The sequence below is a fragment of the Aedes aegypti genome, chromosome 1 (assembly GCF_002204515.2).
Source record: "Aedes aegypti strain LVP_AGWG chromosome 1, AaegL5.0 Primary Assembly, whole genome shotgun sequence".
In the NCBI taxonomy this organism is placed as follows: Eukaryota; Metazoa; Arthropoda; class Insecta; order Diptera; family Culicidae; genus Aedes; species Aedes aegypti.
In genome coordinates, this window is record NC_035107.1 from 129,267,456 (window position 1) to 129,290,200 (window position 22,745).

At 34.5% G+C, this 22,745-nt stretch overlaps 1 protein-coding gene across 4 annotated transcripts in view; it reads left to right on the forward strand.

Annotated features, from left to right (window-relative positions):
• Window positions 1-1,618: 1,618 nt before the first annotated feature.
• LOC5576893 overlaps window positions 1,619-22,745 on the forward strand; it is a 33,661-nt gene continuing 12,534 nt past the window's right edge. For 2 of the 4 annotated variants that reach the window (XM_021847640.1, XM_021847648.1), the window contains exon 1: window positions 1,621-1,786. In XM_021847640.1, coding sequence (XP_021703332.1) covers window positions 1,775-1,786 — 12 coding nt within the window. In that variant the 5' untranslated portion in view covers window positions 1,621-1,774. Of the gene's footprint in view, window positions 1,787-22,745 lie in introns of all 4 variants that reach the window. The other 2 variants (XM_021847637.1, XM_021847655.1) reach the window with 2 other exon arrangements.

Consider the following 22,745-nt stretch of genomic DNA (forward strand, 5'->3'; position numbering starts at 1 on the left):
AGATAACATTTTCAAAAGTTTTTGTCTGCGTTGTAATCTAAATTAAATATACTTATGTTATAAGTTACTCACATATTTTTCTTGATATTGTTTCACAGTTTTGTAGTTAAATGTATTTCGCCTATAAAATTCGAATGTTTTGAATCGTTTTTAATATCTAGACTCCACAATACTTTATTTTAATAGACATCCCCTATCACACAATGCAGCTCACAATCCTCCGAACAAATCAAGCAATTCAGATGAATGATAAATCGACATTCGACGTTTTTGTGATTTGTCAAACTTCATGGAAAAGTTCAATCCCTTAAAACTCCACGAGTCCTTAACATCCCAATTTACAGTATAATTTTAGCCAAATCCTTGAGGGTGGACTATACATAAAAGGAAAGTTATGCGATTGCTTATGGAACGATGGAAGGACATGCCTAATTTAAGTTTGAGTGTAGTATCTCAATGAAGAAAAAAAAAGAAAACTTGTTCCTCACATTTCACTCTAAAGCTACATCATCGATTAGGTGGTCTTTACGTTATCATTTCGAATCAGTGAGTACGCGCATCAGTTGACGAATTATAGTCATTATCATTATCGAAGACGGAGTTTAGGTTCAGATGATATAATAAGGCAGCAGCAAGAGGAAACATATCGACCGAAACGTATAATAAATAGTTTGGTTAGTAATTATCAATCCAACATAAACCGCAGCGAGCCTAATGGGAAATTGTAGTTCAGCTGCATGTAATGCAGTGAGAAACACTTGAACTCTTACCGCACATAAGTGCACCTCTGATGGCCTATTGAATCCTAATCAATGGGACTGTTACGTTTTACGTTATTTTTGATGCACATTTCTTTCCCATTTTTAATGTACACGGGCGGCTGCAGGCCCCTCAATTACAACGCGTAGCTCGCTGGACACGTACTACGTCCAGCGAGCTGTAATTGGTAGGTAAAGTGCATACTAGCTCCGCCCCAGTGCTAATAGATGGCACCACTATGTTCTACACAAACAAAAAAATTAAGGTGATCTCTATGATTATTCAATTATTTATTAAATGAAAAACTGGTTAATTATTGCTAAAACTTCACATCTCTTCCATTAATTGTTTACTACATATTTGAAGTAAATAGCCCCCAGAAGTGTCGGTAGATTTAACACAAATATATTCACAAATTTGAAGGACTCACTCAGGTGCAAGTTCATGGATCATGGGAAAGGAAGGTGTAAAAAGTTTGCTTGTGGCTTGATTTATTTCATGGTAAAAGTATGAACGTTACATTAAATTGACTTCTCCGATTAATTACCTGAACTAGTTGAAATCGTTCGACTATAATTGTAGTAAACGAGAAAATATCAGAAATTTCACATTTCACTTGTCGGATATAAACACACACATTTTTCTTTGCAAATTTTCATTTTTTCGTGATTTGAGTTTTTATTTGATTTTTTAAGACGGTATTCTCCAGCTACGTACACTCTCACTCTCGTTTGGATGATACAGTTTTTTTTTCTTTCGCTCCAGACCGATGGTCTGCACAGCGTTCGCATCTTATTGCCGAAGATGCAGCAGCATGAAAGGTGGAAAGCTATAAAAGTGATCGCCACCACCAGGAAATGCTTAGTTACGGTGATGTTATCGTGCGGTTAGGAAGCGAGGTCATTATAGTGCAGAGAGTGTAGCCGTTGGTGAACTCATATTTAGGGGTGGAAAATTGCTGAAAATTTTGGATACGTGAAATTGTGGGAGATTCGTATTGCTGAATACTGCGGAAATGCTACGTTGGGTATGTGGAAGAAACATCAATTATTCAACAAAACTCAGGACAGTTGTACAAAACATTTGTGTGAAGACTTTATGTGAATTGTGCAAACAGCTGAATATATTTAATATATTCTGTGAACTCATCGCCTTTAAAATAATAAGGTTTTCCGTTAAGAAAGTGCTCATGGATTTGCAGAAAAAAATGTTAAAACATTTTTTGAACAAATTATCGAAGTGTTGGAGGAATACTCGTGGCAGAAATCATATTGATACTGTAATGGCATCTGACAAAATTGCTTTATTTATAGTGCTTTGATCCACAAGGATTATTTGAAGTTAAATAATGCCGCAAAGCATATTTTACTGCAATGGGATTAAGCTGCTCCTTCGTGCATCAATTAAACAACAAATATTTTGGACTTTTATATGGATCTTTTATGTGCAATCAGTGGTGTAGTAAATGTACATACAAGAAAAAATAATGTAAACTACTATCTTATACAAAGTAAAGCTTAACCGATATTTTTCAATGAGAACATATCTTATAGTGTTCTAGAGCACTGAATGACATGACTAGTTACTCTGAAGATGATAAGTGGTATTTAGAAATATGTGTTTGGTTTATAAACAGTGAGGAATTAACATGGAAAGTGATTGTTATATTAATAAAATAAAAAAAAATGTGTGGGCGTGCACAAGTGTTTGCAAATAATTTGATATTCTGAAAAATAAGCAACATTACAAATAATTTCAAGCACTATCTTGATGCAACTGTTTAGAATATTAGTAGTGCAGGCTGACTTTCATACAAAATGCTCAACTTTGGCATGTTGTAACAATTACATATAGCTCTATATAAAAGTATAAAAGTATAAAAGTATAAAAGTTTAAAAGTTTAAAAGTTTAAAAGTTTAAAAGTTTAAAAGTTTAAAAGTTTTAAAGTTTTAAAGTATCAAAAGCACCTGTTGAAAAGTTAAGTACCAAGTGAAATCACTAAGAATAATAATAGTTCTTGTTTTAAAAATTTTCTTTCAGCGAAAATTTTGTAATGTTTTTTTTCATTTACATCTTTGAAGGAGATTGTTAAAATGACGAGTAAAGTAAAATCGCAATACGGCGCAAATTTTTATTATTAAAACTACTATTAGTTTCTGCGATTTCGCTAAATGTTTAACTTTTTAGCATGTGCTTAAACAAATTAAATTGTTTCGATAACTAAGTTGAACATATTCGTCATTTAATGCTGCATAGCGTATTAAAAATTCAATGCCGAATTAGTCATACAGAAATAAAGTCACAGCATGCCAAAGTAGAGTATTTTATATAAAAATCGGCTTTCACTAAGTGTTTGTTTGATTTTATCGAAAATTCTAGACACTTTTGAGTCTGGAGTCGATTATGATCATGCACTATACTTATTATGCACATCAGTTATTAAGTTCATGGAAATCGTTACCTCAAAATTGTATTGAACGGCTCAATTTAATCGTGTTGTATATTCTCCAAAAAATATAAAAACATTTTGTTCTGAAATTTGTAGGAATAAAATATTTATGCTGGTTTTCTAAGTTTTGGCTGTCATAGTGTTCATTATAGACGACATTTTTACCCTGAGTTAGTTCATCTCGAAACTAACAAATTTATTTCCCGAAGGAAGTCGTCATTATAATTATAAGATGATATGGTTGTAGTTAAAACAGACCAAACTGGATCATATTTTGGCCCTGTCAAAATAAAACAAGAACTCCAACGATTCGGATCTTTCCGAAGTATTTTTTGATATAGGATAATTGATGAAACAGATAAAAACATATATATAAAGTTTTTCAGTAGCTCAAGGACTATCATTATATCAGCCAAGAGATTCCAGATTTTATCACCAGACGGCGCTAGTGAGCATTAATCTTTTGTTTTGCGGATATGTCTGGAGCCTGACGACAAACAAATTCGGCAATGTTGTTCAGTAGATCAAGGGCAATAATGATTGAAACTTACTGTTCACTAGCGCCGCCTAATAACAAAGTCTTGAATCTCTTGGCCCAAGTTCTAGAGGTACTGAACAACTTTGCCTAATACGCCATATTTCCAAGTAATCTGGCTCCCACAAGCGCAGCCTGGCGGCCGAATTCCATAACTGAATGTCAGCCTTTGAGCTACTTCCTAGTGATATCATATATTATGAAGGTTAAAATTACATCTATCAAGGTTCATACATAGGGAAAATGTAAATTTGCGGCATTTTTTTTGAAATTCCACAGGTGTTCAAGGCGAAATTTTGCGGCTCTATCGGGGTTCCATCGTTTTGGCATTTTTTTTTTTGTGAATATCACCTTTAACCCACAGAGCCCCGGACAGAACTTCTATTTTCAAACTACTTAGTTCCTTGGCCTCGGCTTCTTTCCGGAAAGCACTTGCGGAACCAGGGTCTGACTTTCTCCCCATGCAAGAAAACAAACCAAATGATGTATACTTGCATTGTTCCATTACTTAAAGTCCAAAAATAGCTAGAAGCCATCGTTAAATATTGGTTTCGCTGTAAAAGTTGTGAAAAATGTTATAGGGAACACTTATTTCTGGTTTAATAACATGCCCAGACCTGAACTTCCATTTTGAAAACCCCACTCACAGGAAGTCTAACTCATCCCATTGATCAATGTGAAAACTGCATTTCATAATACTTATTTGTTTCTGAGCACCAGTCGATTGAAAATAAAAGGCCTGTCGCGGGGCTTTGAGGGTTAATGCATAAGGCATATTCAACAACACCCCCAAATTGATTAAATCACATAAGCCCTGGGGCTCCTATAACGCGTATTCCTATAACGCCCTCTCAATCATGTGTCATATAGGAGACCAAACTTTATTCAGTTTATTTGTACCATTTTATCAATGCCAGCATAAAAAATTGTTAAGTTTGCTATGTGTAACACAAAATACATACTCTAGGTTGATATATTGAGCATTATCGGTTTTATTTGAGCTGTGTTGTAAGTTGCCATTAAACCTTCATGAAAAAGTGGATTACAGTTATAGAGTTTTACTATCTTGCTGGGAATCCTATTTTTCTATTCCCCTCAAATTTTGATACCTATTTTGAACTTTTCTTAATTGCTCTTAAACAGTGCTGCCAGCCACATAAACATTCCTGCCAACAGTATGGCATGCAAAACTTTTTTGGTGAACAGTCGGCATTCATGCTTCAACATGGCCGAATATCTTGTATCACTATTTCCACATCTAGACTTTGCATTTACATAAACATAATTATAACCCTGAGTTTTCCACGATTCCCCTATCACGGTCGTAAAATAAGGTCGGTGTGTACTACATTTTGTATATGAAAATGCGCATCACTTACTTTGTCAACAATGTCAGGTACAGCTTCAAAACAAGAAAATATTTTTTGCAACATTAGCCTTTTAGGAGAACGAAATTGCTTAGAATTATGATTGGACATTCAAAAAGCAAGAAACGTTAAATGTCTGTGATACATACGAAACCTTAAGCCATCTTGGGCTGCCGCAAACACACTCTCTTTCTGGTAGGGATCCGTCGATTTGACGTTTGGCTTGAGTCGTTTTATATAGGCCTTTTCATGTGACAGATACGTCTATGCATTTGTTTACATCGGTGGAGGACCGGTGCAAACACGAGGCTGTCATTTCCATAGAAGAACTGTCAAAGAGCTTCCCGATCAGCTGATTTGAAACGTCTTGTGAATACGCCTATTGAATGGACCGAAGCCAAACGTCATATCGACTGATCGCTACCAGAAAGCGCGCCTAATTGCGGTAGCCATTTGCGGTCGTAAAAACCTGGATTTGTTTTATTTTGAGAACATGTTTTCGTTAATGCTCATATGAGCTTTTAAATCGAATCGATTCAAAAACATCGATTCAAACGATTCGATTGAATCGGTGAATCGATTCGACATATCGAATTTGAATCGATTCAGAAACATCGATTTTCTTGTCAAATTTACCCAACGCTCATCTAAACATCTATGTCAAGCTTATGGAAATGTATTCTTGTGAATCATTTTGTTTTTCTCTACTCTTCGAGAATTTAATCGAATGTCCAACAAATCTATAGCTGGTTCTTGAGAGCATTAAGTTCGAGTGGCCATTACCGGTACAAGCTTTTAACGATTTATGCAAATTAAAATGATTGTTGTTGCAAAACTAACCATGTTTTACCCAGCCTCATCAAGTGACCCACCAGAATAAATCGGGCTACAAGAGTTACTCTCATAACTTTTATAAACTAGATATGTGTACGAGTGTACTGACAAAAACATATTTGAATCTGTTAAATATTCGCTGAGTGGTGAGGATTTTAGTGGCTTTAGGGCATTTTGTCTAACGAATTGCTTTGGAACACTTAGTTTGGTCGAATGACGTTTAGTTGAACGGAAATTTGGTTGAAAGCTTGTTTTCGAATGGTTTTTTGAAAAATCATGTGATAAAATTATTATTGTTCTGAGTTTTACAAAGTTGGTAAGATAACGTTTTGTTTTGAATAATCTGAATCATTAAGTGTTGTTGAATATAAAATGTGACATTTTATGTGCTTTGGGTTTTTAATTTCATACATGTTTTTATTTGTAATTTAAGCTTATGCCAAAATCTAGGATTTCGATGATTATTCAAATGAACTTTTTAAAGATAGTTTTTTTTTATACATTGACTGAAATATTTATTTCAAGTGAATTTATTATTCTTTGAAAATATCATCATTCTTTGAAGAACTGCTTAACATGTTATTTTATTACTCAACGATGTGAACATAATGTTTTTCTTGCTTTATGTTTTTATTATTTATTATTCTTTTGAAATGTCATCGTCCTTAGTAATGAACTGATCTCTATCTGATGGAAGCATTCGAAGAGAGTGCTCGGGATCTTTCTTTGAATAGCGGCTTACGGACGTGGGTAAGATTTTTGAATGTGGAAATCAGAATTGAGACGGCGGCAAAATTTTGCTTTGAGGAAAACCGTTATGGCGAAGTGAATGTTAGGTGTCGGTAACTCTACTTATGGTCAATTGGTTTATTGTACCTTCCAGCTTAATAACATTGCTTAAGCAAATATATGGCTTTGCTGACAGTGTTGATGACCTCGGGTGAATAACAGAGTTTGCAGTAGAAGCTTTGAATTATTAAAAATTAAAATTGTGGTAATCCTATATATCGGGTAAGGGAAGTCGAGTTAACAGAGGTGACAAAAGTTGGCTTGCTTTTATTAAAGATCAGCTTATTTCAGAATTGCAGAACATGCCTGAATGAAAAGGCAGCATGAAACGTGTAAAACGCAAGAGGTTGATCAATATGTTGGGAAAGCGTCCATCAAATTGAATAACAAAATTGTGCTAATCGCATATAGATTGTTGGTAAAATGCGGGGCCCAGATAGCCGTAGCTATTCAGCATGACCATGCTGAGGGTCGTGGGTTCAAATCCCGCTAGTCGAGGATCTTTTCGGGCAAATTTTCTCGATTCCCAGGGCATAGAGTATCTTTGTACTAACCACACGATATACACATGCAAAAATGGTCAATCGTCATTCGACCATTCGACTAAACGTCATTCGACTAAACGTCATTCAACCAAATGTCTTTCGACCAAATGTCATAGATTCAGGGTTAATTTTAAGTAATTTTGGGCCGTCCATTAATTACGTAAGGGGTTATGGTGGGAGAGGGGTTTGAGATTTCCTACGCGTCTTACAAATTGTTTTTAATTTTCATACAAAAAATCTTCCATGGAGGTAGGGGGGTTGAAAAATGACTTAAATTGTCTTACGTAATTAATGGACGGTCCTTTCCCTGTTATATCCTAGATTTTATCTTTCATGATGGACGGTCCCTTCCCTGTTATATCCTAGATTTTATCTTTCATGATTTTTCTTCTTTTTGTCAATACGCATTTACCAGTATTGTAAGCAATTACGGTAGTTGACACGTATTCGTTGACACTTGACAGCGTTTGTCTTCAGCATTCACAACATGAGCGGTCAAACGAAAGTAAGAAAACTGTCAAATAAAAGCAGCTGACCACGATGGCGTCACCAAAAAACAGTACACTATGTTTTATTTTGTCGATTACATGCGCTTTTTGAATAGCGCCCAAACCGTTAGTTTTTTGGGAGGAGTTTCTTGGTATATTATAGCGCATCTTTTGATGTAAAAAGTTTTATGATCAATCCACCTAGCAGTTAGATAGATAAACTATGTTTTCATAACATTTAGATAGACATAAAGTTTCTTAAGCAAAGTTGTAGAATTAGCAATTATAAATAACTTTGTCAAAAACACGATTTTTCTATCCTTTATACTTTTTGAGATACATGCCGTTGTATGTGAATTTCTACAAATGAAAAAACCCATGAACATATCATCACGCTCTCTTTTGAAGTAACAAAGTTATTGACGAATTACTCTTTTTTAAGAGGTAGTTTAGGCCCTTATAACTGCCTTCGGCGCAAAATGGCGCAGACAACCATTATGAAAGTACCATATCTTCCCTTTCAGCAGTTGATAAAAACTTTTGTCTATAAGCGTCTTTTCATAGGTATTTACTATCAAACAAATAAGCCTTTTTAAAACGAATTCGACTGATAGTTCCATTGCTTTAAGAGATAGAGAGGTTCGATGTTCAACAAAATCACGCGTTCTAAGATATCTAATAATTTTGTAAAAGACAGGAAAAATGTAAAAACATCTTGTAAAATAGTTATGATTTTTTTACAGAATGTACACAAAATTGTGTGAAAAACTAGTTTAAAACAATTTTTGTTCATAACTTTCAACTAACATTTTTTACATTTTTCATGTATTTTACAAACTTGTTAGATATCCTAAAACTCCTGTTTTTGCTGAACATCGTACCTCTCTATCTCTTACTAGTACCGTAATACAGAGTACATCCACAGTAGGGTGAGGCTTATTTTCCGAAAGTTCTAAAAAAAAAAAAATCGTGTGCTCTTCTGAATTCTTATCACATAAAACTGGAGACCTTAAATTTTGAGCGAAAAATATTTTAGAGGTGGCGCAAGTGATTTGAAGATGAATTTTCAAGTTATTATATATGACCTTCAGTGAAATCTTTATAAGTTTGTTATTTTTCAACCAATTTTGAAGATCTTGGCAAAAAAACTAAATTTGTGATATCAAATTTGTCTAAAATAAAAACTAGTCTTAGTTAAAAGTAATTCTTCCTCCTTTCACTAAAAAAAATCATCTTTGTTTGACCATAACTTCATGAATACTCATCCGATTCCAGATTTTTTTACATGCTTTTGAAGCTCATTTAGGGCCTTATTTTATATGTGGAGTCGATCAAAAATGAATAGACTGGGGTCACTCGAGATTATTGCCAGTTGTCGCTCTATGTGACTGGATTACTATGGGAGTCGACGGGTGACATTTGAAATATGCATGCTTACTTTGATTGATAATGACTACAGACGAGTCACGTGAATTCGCCCGAATTATAAAATAGACCCCTTAGTTGTTTTCAAACTGTGTATACAACAAAATAAATTAAAAATTGTTTTATATAGTGTGGCAGGTACGATGATACCATATGCCCAGGAAAGTCAAGGAAATTGACATTAGAGAAAGATCCAGGCGGTAATTGAACCCCCCATGATAACCCGGGCGTTACCACTTGGCTACGGAAGGTCTCATTCATGGTTCTACAGTGGGATTCCGTTTTTGGCATGCTCCGAGAGTGTTTGAACTTTTTTCTGTGGCATTAGTGTGTATATTGATCTTTCTGCGTCAACTATTTAGAACTACGTTCACTCTTTGTTAGAAATTCTGGGAGACGTTAGGTTTGTTAAGAGACGATTCAACATTCTATATGAGATTTTTAATCAAGGATACGGGTGTCATAAAATAATCATTTTGTTCCTCAATCAATGAGTTTCCTAATCGTACTCTGAAGAATCCTTAGGAGATTCGTGGTTCTATGGGACTTCTCAGATATTTCAACGTAATCTTGAGGATGTCTGCAAATTTCTAGCGAAAACTGAGGGATTCTTGCGTTATACTGAGAATGTATAATTGATTATTGGGTATTATGTCCAAGATCTGATGATTTCTAACAAACTCTTGAAATTTATAAAGCGTTCTGTGAATTCCAAGCTTAATAATGTGGATTTCTAGTGGGCACTTCTGGCAAAATTTTGAGGATTTTGAAAAGGTGTTCAGAAAAATTTGGGAAGTTCTAGTGGTAGCTTAAGAGTTATAAACTTTTGAAAATGTAAATCGAAGAATCAAGAATTTTCAGCAATATCGCAGTGAAATGAAATCCTAAGCAAGATGCTGAGAATTCTAGGCGGGATCCTATGGATTCCTAGCAAGATGCTTCAGAAGCCAATCATGTTCTTGTGGATTCCTTACAAGTATCCGAGGATTCTTATCCGGCTCTTGAGATTTCATAGCAGAAGTCTGTTAATTTCTCGTTGATATCATAAGGTAGTTTTATAACATATAACAAGCTCAATTAAAACTTATTTTTAAGGAACACGCTAAGAAGCTTGTTTGTGTATTCTACAAAATTGCAAACCCTATATATGGATGGAGCAATTCTAAACTTAATTTTGTCAAATTTTACGCTAGAGCCTAAAAGTTGAACTGATTTTTAATGCTAATTAAATAAAAAAAAATAACTCATGCTGTTTTGTAATACCCAGTGCCTATGTTTTGTAAGAATAAAGAAATAAATTTCATTTTTGTTTGTATCTTTATACAGTTTTAAGGAAAAGCCCAGTTCATGAATAAAGGTCATTTATGCGAATATTGATTTTGCATGACCCTCGCATGCAAATAGTGTGCACAGTGCTTCTAAAAATCATTGAAGACATTTACGTGATTAAAAGTATGTAGAACGTGTGTCACAATTAACATTACGGGGCTATAGATTCATGACAAAGTTCATCTCAACGGAAATCTGCTTCAAAGTGAACCGTTCTGAAGTCACGATGCCATATGGTTTTATAAAGATGATGTAACAACATTCTTATGATGTTTTTAAAACCAAAACTTAAAAAAAAAATATAAAAAAAATGGGTTCCGATTTTGGCAAGGTTCCGTTTTTGGCAACTGAAAATTTAGACTTTGTTGCCAAAAACGGAATCCCAATGTATTTGTTTCGTTCAAAAACAAACCTAGAAGACTGCAAGAAAAATGTTCGCTATTGAAACATAATATATTTTACAGGAGAAAAACAAATTTCAATATTTTTTTGGATGATGGACGATTTAGAGCTTTCGGGTTATTTTATTATTTTAGAAAACCATGATTGAAAATAAGAAACAACCATAATGGTGGGGAGGGGGAAGTGTGACACATTTCGCATAAAGACGTTTCGCAGAACGACGTTTGGTATAAAGGACATTTCGCATAAAGCAGATTCATACAAGTACAGGTACCATTTCAAAGCAGGCATATAATTCTCATTATGCCAAATGTCTTTATTCGAAACGTTTTTACGCAAAACGTCCAACTTCGACCACAGTAATATAAATAAATCTAATTGAAAGCGCGATACCTTATGGTCGGTTGTAATATCCGTTTCTCGTATCGCTCCATTTTGCTACTCGGTAATTGCATAATCGAATCTCCAAGATTGCGCAATTCAGATGTTAATCTGCGTTCCTACCGCACTTGATTGCTCTAATCCACGAAGTGGCCACACATCAATGGTTATAAATATCATCACTCATTAGCAACCCCATTACCCCCATTCAGACCAGCTATCGGAACTAGCTCTTCGGTCCAATCAACTGTGTAGCCATATAAATCTAGATAAAACGTGTAGAATCCATCACGGCACAGCGGCATTTCCTGATTGCCTGCTTTCCGAAGAAAGCGAAAACTGCTTTACGGAATTACGACCAGCCGTCCGGCAGTGGCGTTGGCGTCAAACCTAAAAGACATGCATCTTAGCTGCTCAGCATGATCTTACATGACGGTTGCGCGCAGAAAAAAAGTACGATGTTCAATTTCTACAGCCACTGCTCTTCGTTGCGGAAAAAAATGTCCAAGACTAGTTTTTTTTTGTTTCGCGCAAACGCACCTTCATCGGGGTAGCAGGTTTCCTTCTTCAACAGCATATTGAGAGCTACGTAGCTGGTATGCACTGCAAGAAAACCGCAAAATTAGAGCTAGGAAAAACTCAGTCGCTATATTTTTCTCCTAATATCAGCTCAGCTGACGTATAAGAAAAATGCAAAATTAGTAAGATGATAGAAAGTCCACGGTCTGGGCAGGGACTCTTGAATTTATCCGGAGACCTATCGCCCCCTACTCATGTACTGCTGTATTTTTTCAGCTTCGCACTGATTGCTGTTGTAGGAAGTTGAAGGCAAAAAAAACAACAACATGCAAATCTGAAGTTTACTTCGGAGACCGTTGAATTGAGTATAGCTTTAGCGGTCGCCGCCACCACTTACCCATGCTTGTAGCTAACTTTCCATAAACTGCTGTGGGTAGATTCCACCTGTAAAGTGCAAACCAAAATGTTCATCTCTTCAAGCGATACGGCTGTGAGTGTTAAGCTCATGCTTCATTCCTTGCTCGGTATTAACCTTTCTATTTGGCAACTTGAAAATTGGTGACTGATTGTCAATTACCCAGTTCAAGTGCAAGTATTGTTTTAACGTGATTGCCTTAATCGGTAAGGCGTATTCATTTTTTTTTTCTGTAGGAGCGGTTCAAACGGATGCAATGAATATATTATGACATTAACGGGTTGTGCTTTCATTTTATCAGGCAAAAAAGAAAAGCAAAAGTGTAACTCGAGATCCCATAACCGTTTGATAGGTTTCTGTTCCATTTGGAGGTCACTGGTTGCATACCGTCATTTGATGCTCTTTACTTCCCGAGCAGGAACGAATAACTCGCTTCTATCTGTGAATACTATATTTTGGTATCATACCATAATTAGGTATGGTTCAGTAATTCATGTTAGTAATAGGTATATATAAATTCATCATGTATTGTTATGGTATTACAATACCTGATCAAATTATCAGTTTGGAGATATTTTGAGGTATTTTACCTCTAATGCGGGGCACTTGAATGGGGAACAATACTGTACTGATGTGGTATGGAATACCTTAGTTTGGTATTTTGCAGCAATTTTCTTCTACTCGGGTTGTATCACCATTGTTACTTTACAACCAAACGTTGCATCAGGTCGATTTCCATCAGGCTCATTTCAAATGCAACGGAGATTTCATTTGAAGTTTAATTGAAACCAGTGCTATACTACCTACAGCAAGTGCTTAATTGCTGTTATGTGCATTTAGTTATGTTCCCCAAACACGGCTTTGCAAATATTTGTTTATGACTTAACCCACATACAGCTAACAAGTTGTTAGATAATAACTTCAATATATGTTTGATGAGTTTTCCTAGGATGTTTTGTTACTTAATATTCTATTTGGATTGTTAAGGACTGATGGTATTCTGAATCTTAGTTCAAAAATGTAACTGGCTCCAAAATTTCGATTATGTTAGAACTGATTTGAAACGCGTTTGAAATTAGCATGGAAATCACTGCGGCAAGTTTTACCATGTTATTTTTATGGGTAGGATTGAGCTGTTCAAGAATATAAAGTTTTTTTTACACATTCATAATATAAGCTTAAAATTGAACTAGATTCCATGTTTTTGAAATTATTGGTACCCCTGAAACCATGGGCGTAGTTGATGGAAAAGGTGAATATTTTATTGGAATTTTTAAAATCATTCATGTTTATATTCAATTGCGTCATTATGATCTTTTTGAACAATTCTTGGAGTTCAACTTAAAATTCCACTTCTTACAAAGATCTTATTTGAAATTATTCATAGGATTTATCTTCAACCCGCCAAGGATCTTTCAAGGAATGTGCTAAATATTTGTTATGGAACTCAATCGTTCCAGAAAGTAGCAATCCAATTCTTCAGTGATACCTCAAGGTATTTTTCTGATTATCATATAAACCCGATACTGTCTATAAAATTTCTACAAAAATATCACAAAAAAATTATTTCAAGGCACCTTTAATATATCATCTATAGAATCTATTTTTTCACATTATACGAGGAATTGCATCATAAATTGGTTGAATAATTCAAGTAAAGAACATAGTAGGAAGTAAGTAAAAATTTCTCCAATTTGAACACATAATTTGGACAGATGTCTGCCGGAAATTCTACAATGGAAAGTTCTTCATGCCTTGCCTTCTGAACTTGATTGAAAATAAATTTTTAATTATATTTTTTAGGATTCACTTCGAGAATATTTTTCTTTTGATCCTTGTATATGTGTCGTCCAGTTTATATTTTCGTAATATTCTTCGTTTTTTCTGGCATTTCGTCTTAACTTGAACGAACCCTGCATCTCAGCTTAGTGTTCTGCTGAGCACTACGACAGTTATTAACTGATAGATTACTTCCCGACTAGAGGCTTGTAACAAAAATATAATAAAATTTTATGCATATCATATTATGATATAATTTTGTTAGGCTCCGTTATCCATAGAACATAATAAAATAGAAATATAACATAATGTGTTTTATTTCCCTTTAAGATATTTTTTTGTTCATTTTTAACAACTTTATAACAAAATAAATAGATAGTTTTGCATTTCAATAATATACAATATTATCGTATATCGAACAGTATTATAATTTTGATACTTTGTATCAAACATTATAACTTGGTTTGATATGTTTTTGATAGAATTAAAACACATTTTGTTATGTTTATGTCACTATTCATACCCTTTTTGTTATAATTTTAGTTATTTTAACAACATCCTGCATCAAGTTTGTAACAACCTATGTTCGAAAAAAACTTATAACATAATAACATATGCTGATATAATTTTGTTATGTACCCTTAGTCGGGTTACCCCAATAACCATTTTTGCATGGGTATGTATATCGTGTAGCAGTTACGAAGATACTCTATGTCCAGGGTAATCGAAAAAATTTCCATTACGAAAAGATTCTCGACCAGTGGGAATCGAACCCATGACCTTAACTCCATAAGGCCTTCAAAAATCCCTCCTAAAAGGCAACTATGGTGGACTTCGTGGCCGTGCGGTTAGTGTTACCAAGCATTTAGCCGCATCGAGCCAAGAAGTATGGGTTCGATTCCCGCTTCAATATGGAATACATTTCGTCAGGAACGTATTTCAACTGTGGCACTGGGCGTTGCATGCTAGTCCGTTGTCTAGTTTGGTGCTTCCTTCTAAGGACATAATCGTCCACTAAAAGCATTAACGTGTCAGTGTGTCTTAAAAAAAAATATCTTGTTTTTATTCACTAAAACGTTTTTATTTTCATTTTGCCGATCCTGCCATATAATTTTCATAGCAGGATAACGAGTGCGCTTAAATTGCCTTATGCGAGATATTTTCAGCGAACAAACATCAGTTTTGAGCAGAAAAACTGCTTTTAGAATTTCGATGATGACGATTATTGCGAAGACGGATTCTTGAACGTTGAGAGGTTACCCTACACTCAGAAACAAAAATAGTCATAAAATTCTAATCTAGGCACGGTGCTGCCATCTGGAAAAAGTTTATTCGGCAAGGTATTTTACCCAGCAAGGGATAGGAAGTGAAATTTCAAATGCTTTCCTCACTAAAACAATTAATTGGAGTATCCTTAACAAGGCTAATTTGGATAGTTTGCTAATTTCAACAGCCTAACTTCTAGTGCTTTGGATATGTATGATAGAGGTTTGGTATCTTCGACAAACTATTTGCGATAAGTTGCACTACATTTAGATCCCTTTGGTTTTGATCTAGATTACTTGTAACTGATCTAGATCAATTTTATCTTTTATCATGAAAGTCCTCGTTTAAAACTTCCTTTTGCAATGTTGTTGAATGAAACATTTTTAACATTTTTGTTATATAAATTTGCTTGTATATTCAACATAAAATATATTGAATGAGTCCAGTGAACATATTTGAGCAGAAATATAAATTTTGGATTACACTTAAAATTTCTTTTATTGAAAAACCTACAAAAAAAACCTTATGTTTCCGTCCTGTTTGCCTGTGAAACAATATTCAATGCAATGAAATGTCCCAGACAACCAAAATGTACGTATAACGAAATCACCTGGAGGCTTTGCATGTGCAAAATTATACTTATAAGATGTCGCGAAAAGGCTTTCTACGTACAAAAGTGAAGGCGATATACGTGCATACATTATGTGATGAACAATATCATACAATGCGAGTGTATAAATTTTCTACCGAACTAATCTGTGATCTTATGCGGCTTAGCTTATGATTACAAATGTTGATTTGACAGCTGCTACGGATTGATTCGATTTACTTTGAACGAGTGTACGGGACGAAGCAAAATGTACAAATGAACTCAGAAAAAAGTGTTTTATGCGAAGAAACTCATCAATCTGCCGATTTTTTCCACAGTGTATTGCGAGTATGATGTAATTTGTATGAATAAACGAGTTATTACGTGAGATTTTTTATGCGACTTCTAGTCGTCTGGGGTAGTTTTTGTGGCATGAATTCTTTTGTAGAAATCTAGTGAATGTGTCATGGCAGAAATAGTAATTTTTGAATACACTCAACATTTCTTTTACTAAAAAAATACTTAAAAACTTATTTTTATTAATTGTGAGGCTTTAAAACAAGTATCAAACCGATGATTCGTAGTTTATCGCCATACATTTTATTGAAGAAGGACAGTGCCTTTGTTTGAGCAGAGAGAACTTTGGATCAGATTGAAAACTTCTTTTTGCTTAAATTATTACCAAAACCTCTTATTTTACAACCTATTTGCCTGTAAATCAGAATTGAATTGTTTGACACAATTGACATTTTTATTGAATTAGTTAACTCATTACGCGTGGTAGAGATGCATGAATAATGGGTGAAATTATGAAAATTACACTTAAATTTTCAACAACTAAAAATAACTATTTTTTTTATGTAAATTCAAATTTGAAGCATTCATTCGATAAAACATTCAGAGATATCCGAGTTCTAACTTTGATTATCTTATTAGAGCCACTCTAAAAATTCTTACAGCAATAGATACAAACACTATTCAAAATGAACGATGAAATATAATATTTATCGATAGTTTAAAAACTCTAATCATGTCCATTAGAGTTTGCGAAAAGAAGGATTTTTTTATCAACTCAATGTTCTCTTTACTTAAAATCCATTTTATTGCCTATGAATCAAACTTTAACCAGATAAAATGTAGTCTTTTCGACATAAATTAAATTATGGAAGCTCAGTTAACATGCTTATACATATATTGAAATGTTTGATTTACATCCGAATTTAATGTTATTAAAAAAAACGAAACCCATATTTTTAAACATGTTTGCCTACACTCCCGTGAATAAGTTTGGGTTCACCCCCTAAAAAACATGCAAAAGTGCTCTGTCCATATCTCTGTGACTACATGTCCAATTGATACTCTCTAAGCCACATTTGAAAGGCAAAGAGTTATTCTTACTTCGTTTGTATTTTTTCAAAAACATTCTTTGAATTTTGTATACTAAACTTTGACTTAAAATTGAGACATTTTTCAAAAAACACACTGAAAAAACATAGCTAATTTTCTCAGCATTAGTTGGATTCCCAGTCGGTCCAGGATCTTTTCGTAATGGAAATGTCGTACCTGCCACACGATATACGAATGCGAAAATGGCAAATTTGGCAAAGAAAGCTCTCAGTTAACAACTGTGGAAGTGCTTATAAAGAACACTAAGCTGGGAAGCAGGCTCTGGCCCAGTGAGGACGTTAATGCCAAGACGAAGAAGGTTATTTGATGCATCCGGGAATTTCGATTCAACACGTTATGTTTCATATGGGGGTGGGACATTTGCATAAAGACATTTCGCATAAGGACGCTTGGCATAATGGACATTTGGCATAGTTAGAACTATATGCCTTCTTTAAAATGGTACCTGTTCTTCCATGAAACTGCTTTATGCGAAATGTCAATTATGCCAAACGTCTTTATGCGAAATGGGTCACCCCCTTTTCATATGTATTCCAGTCGGTTCGTAAGTAATTGAAAGTGGAGCTGATAGGATCGAGAATCGCTTCATTGGATGATATGTAATAGGGACATGATCAGAATCAAAATCAGCGTGAGTAACCAGGTTATGACCAGAGTACAAAGGTGACTAGAGTCGATTAAGACCAAATCAATCGCAGAAGGATTTCTATCAGGGTATCGAGTTGAGAAAAACCTTGAAGAGCAGTCGTTAAATAAAGTTCTGCCGTTGGAATTTCTCTGCGAATAATTCCATGAGCGACGTTTGGCATTAAAGTCACCAATGACAAAAAAAATGACTTATTGTGAGTCGATTTCCACAAGTCAGTTTGATGCAAATTTGTGAAGTGTATTGAAAAGGCAAATGTGCAGCTATGAAAGTATATTTACCAAGCTGTGTTTCAACAGAAACACCCGAAGTTTCAAAAATGTTTGTTTCAAATGACGAAAAACAGTTTATGTTTTATACGCCTATGAATGATGATAGAAATTTCACCACATGCACCATCCAGTCGATCATTACTATGAACAAAAAAGTTTGCATCCAGGATTCAAATTTGTTCAGTAATAATAATGTATGTTATTAGCTGTTAGAAGATTGATATGATTGTAATTCATGCGATTGTAGGATACTCTTCTTACAATACTACGGATACGATAAATGGTTTCGCTTTTCTGTCTGATACGAGAATCCAAAATTTATTGGCATGAAAGACATTTCCAAAAGCTGGATTTATGTATAAGTCGTAACCAGCACTTACTAGCTTTTGACATCTTCTTCCATTGGAAAGAGTCCTTTCAATGTTGCGAAAATCTCAAATTCTCATTTCAATAAGAGATAGAAGACAATTTTCATGGGCAAAGTTATTTAAAACAAATTACACCATCAAATTATCATGAGAAAAATTTAAATAGTTGATATTTGAACAAATTTACAGTACATTAACAAAATTAATGCTGGAAAGTATGATGGAATGTTCTTGAAGATACAATGTATATTAAACTACTGGAATATTCTTAATCATTACAGTCTCGCTGAAAAAAAAAACACTATGTTGTGTTAAATTGAGAGGCTTATTTCATGTAGCTTTGTTGTTGAAAGCGTATATAGTCATTGACGTCATTAGCTAGCAGATAGCTTCTAATTCAATCATTGTTTGACAATAACCACTATTATATTGGTCTTATTATTTCTGCGTTTCAACTCTAACGACATTCCACTCAAGTGTCAATGCACAATCACCTTGGGGGAATTTACGAACACACAAATTTTCAATCGTTACTTGACGCATGATCGAGAAGAGATATTGGGGTTTCGAGCTTCCAAATAATTGACAATAATTGAAGAGACAGCTCGTGACAATGTGTGGTTTTCACTCGCAACCAAAAGCGCATCATCTCTGAGGTCTATTAGAACTGAGCAGATCATTTGTGAAGCAATGAGGACAGTTTTCATTACAATGAGCCTGTATCTGAAAACTTATTCTTTGTCACCGAAATGAAAGTGATAGTTTTGCTCAAAATCAATAGTTAGTTCCTTTTTTTTTCTACAAGTTTTATAGGAGAGGATCTGTTGTTTGATCCGATAGGGATTTTCAAAACTTTTAAAGTTTACATTTATAATCATTGTTGAAATTCAGATGATTTGGTCAAATAGAAAACAAAAATGTTTTTTTCGGTTCTAGAGGTAGTTTCTTGGTTTTTGATTCAGCAGGAAATTAGAAAACTCTGTTGAAAAACTGAAAAATACATTTTATTATTTTTTCTCTTAGAGCTTAATAAGAATGATGCGCTAAGATTTTTTGGAGAAGTGTTTAGCGAATAACATGATTCTCTACATCACAATGGGTACAAATAATACCCTGAGGTAAGCACTGTTTTTACGTAAAAACTCATTAAGCTTATCACAATTTTTATAATAAATTCAAAAATTTTCCCAGGAGGTTCTTCAGCAATTTAATGTGTAGTTACTCGACAGTGATTCATAATACTTTCTAAAATAGCATTTTATTGAATCCATAGATACATATTTTGAAGAATTTCCTATTCTGTATCTATTAGGCGTTTCTAGTTAAATTCTATGTGGGATTCTGAAAAAAAAAATACATAACCTGCAGGATTAAATACAGGATTTTTTTCTGGAGGACTAGTTCCCGAAAACTTCAGAACTAGCCTGATATCCTTTCTATGACAGCTGTGGTGAAGCAGAAGTATATTCGGTCTCTAGTAACAATGGTTGTCATTCCTTTCTTTTCCCCACTGACAGTTAGTTTGTGGCCGATGCCATTATTGACTTTTAAGTTTTGAAATCTTGAATTATGCACATTGAGAATGATTCAGCTACGGTATGCTCATCTTTATGGCTTATATATCTTTATTAAGGCCGCACGGGACGGTGTTTTAATCACCCTCTCTATTTGAAGAAGCAAATCTCAAGTACCACTCAATATATCGATGCGAAAAATGTATCACCATAATTATATATATGTAGTCCTAAACCCAGTAAATTTTCAGTTTAATCGGTTCACTAAAACTAGAGATTTGCTTCTGCAAAGTTATGATGATAATTGTTAGAGTGAGGCAAAAGATAGGGAAAACAACACGGTCTCCCGTGTCACCTTAATATATGAAAAATCAAGTTATGTCTAACATGCTGTGAACAATTCGTTCAAATAGCTGAGATCCTGCCTACCAAAACGAATTGTTTTGTATGGAAAATCTTAAAAGTTTTAAATGTATTGTCCAATACTGTACAGTATTTGACAAAACATTTGCAACTTTTACGATTTTTCATACGAAATGATCAACTCAAATGGTAAACTAGATTTTTTTTAGCTATGTTCATTATTAAAGTTTGTCAAAATCACTCAACCGTATTTGTAGAGATGTCTGAAGTATTGTGAAAATTTCATCCAAATCGGTTCAAACACAACTCAGATCAAAGCCGTTAAAATTGACCATTTTGTATGGAAAATCAAATGTCAACGCGTGAACTCAAATGTCAACCCTTGAACTCAAATGTTCGCGGCATGTCTGAAGGATGTTACGAAACAGGGGTAAACAATCGTTCAATGCAACTATAACAGATTTGAAATACACATTTCATAACGAGTCTGAGTTGGTAAAGCACGTAACGATTGAAGTGCGATAAGCAGCTCCAGATACCCACCTGCGAAGACGAAGCTCATGAGAGAAAAAAAAAAACTAAACTTTCATCGTTTTTTTATGACCCGCTTTTTGGATGTTGTCGATGGGCAGTATAATTGACCATTGATGCCATTTGTTCATGGACCCGAAGCTTGTGGTTAGTCAAATGCTTCCGACGCCGGCATTTGATGTATAGAAATATCGACCCAAACAAACAATGAAAAGTGAGAATACGTCTTGATCGGAATCAATCAGTAATGTGAGGCTTGGAAGATTAGGATAACATTGTTGTTACATCTTTTTTGGTTAAGCTGAACTATTTGCGATGATGTAATACATCAACTATGACTTCATAAGTGAAATTATCGCAATTTGGTAAAATATGTTGCAAGAGGATCCATAAGAAAACCGCAAACGAAGCTTCAAATAGCTATTATCAGCTATTTTGATAATAAATCATAAACGAAAGTGAATTTCAGTGTGTCTGAATGGCCATCAGCATGCTTGAACTTCCGGATGTATTGGCAAATGATGAAGTGTTTTTCGCTTTGCTCCCTGCCTTTCGTACGTCTGGATCGAAGCTATGCGAAGAAACATGAATGATCCGTCTGTACGTTACTGCTACCTTTGTTGAGGTTAATAGCCAAGCGATAAGTAGGTAATTGATGTTTTGGTTGTGCGCTCAGATCCATCAATTTAATTATAGGGCAAAAAAGACACAACGTTTAAATGTTGTTATTTTGTTGCCGTGCGTTGGTATTAAATAATGATCATTATGAGATATTTTGACACCAGTGACTTTTAAATCAAAGCTTCATTCAAATTTCAGTAATTAATAACTTGTTTGGATTCAACGTAAATCGTAGTAGAGTAGAAACGATTATTCTGGAACGGAACTGCATTTCTTTTTAGCAAGGAAGAATGTTAATGTTCTGTTGACTGATGTAAAAGATAATATTGTGTCCTTACTTAACTTAACCTTAATATATAGCGCAGCAATCGTGGCTATAGAGTATTGCAAGGATATTTGTCATTCCCTTAAACATTTACAACACGAGCGATCAAACGAATGTCGATAAAAAAAATGTCAATTGAATGCCACTGACCCCGATAGCTTCGCTAGCAAACTTGTGTGTATCACAGTCGACATAACAGGCAAGATCAAACTATTCATGTTGTTTATGATCCGATGTCTGAATTCTCTGCAAAACTTATGATTTATGCAAATGTCATCTTGTCAGACGACATTCCATTGACACTTTTTTGTGTTTGCCGACGTTCATTCTAAAGCTCGTGCTATGACTGCTGACCATGGCAACGAAACGAACGTCGTGCAATGTGTCGAATGTTTACAGCACTGCGGTGTCTGGGATTTGAAGAATAGGGTCCTAAAGCCCTGTCCCAATTTTAGTGCCAAACGCCTAAGGTTATGCCAAAAACACATGTTTACTCAATTTTTAATATTTTTCGTTTGTTTAAGTCCAAAAAAACACATTTTATGTTTTTATTTTAGGTTTCGTCATACCCATTGGCATAAACTCAAATTTTTGGTGTATTTTGTTTTCCGTGTTTCTTCCGAAATGTCAGATAGGAACCATCACAGTGTTAAAACTAAAACAAGTATTGTGTTTTTGTCGACTAAGCGAACGTCAAACATGATCAAAAGTGTCAAGGTTCATTTATGGATCCAATTTTTAAATTTAAGTTTAAATATGATAAAGCCGTTATTTGAGCGGGAAAAATTGCTAAAGTAGTTTCGTGTTATTGAATGAAAACAAGATTT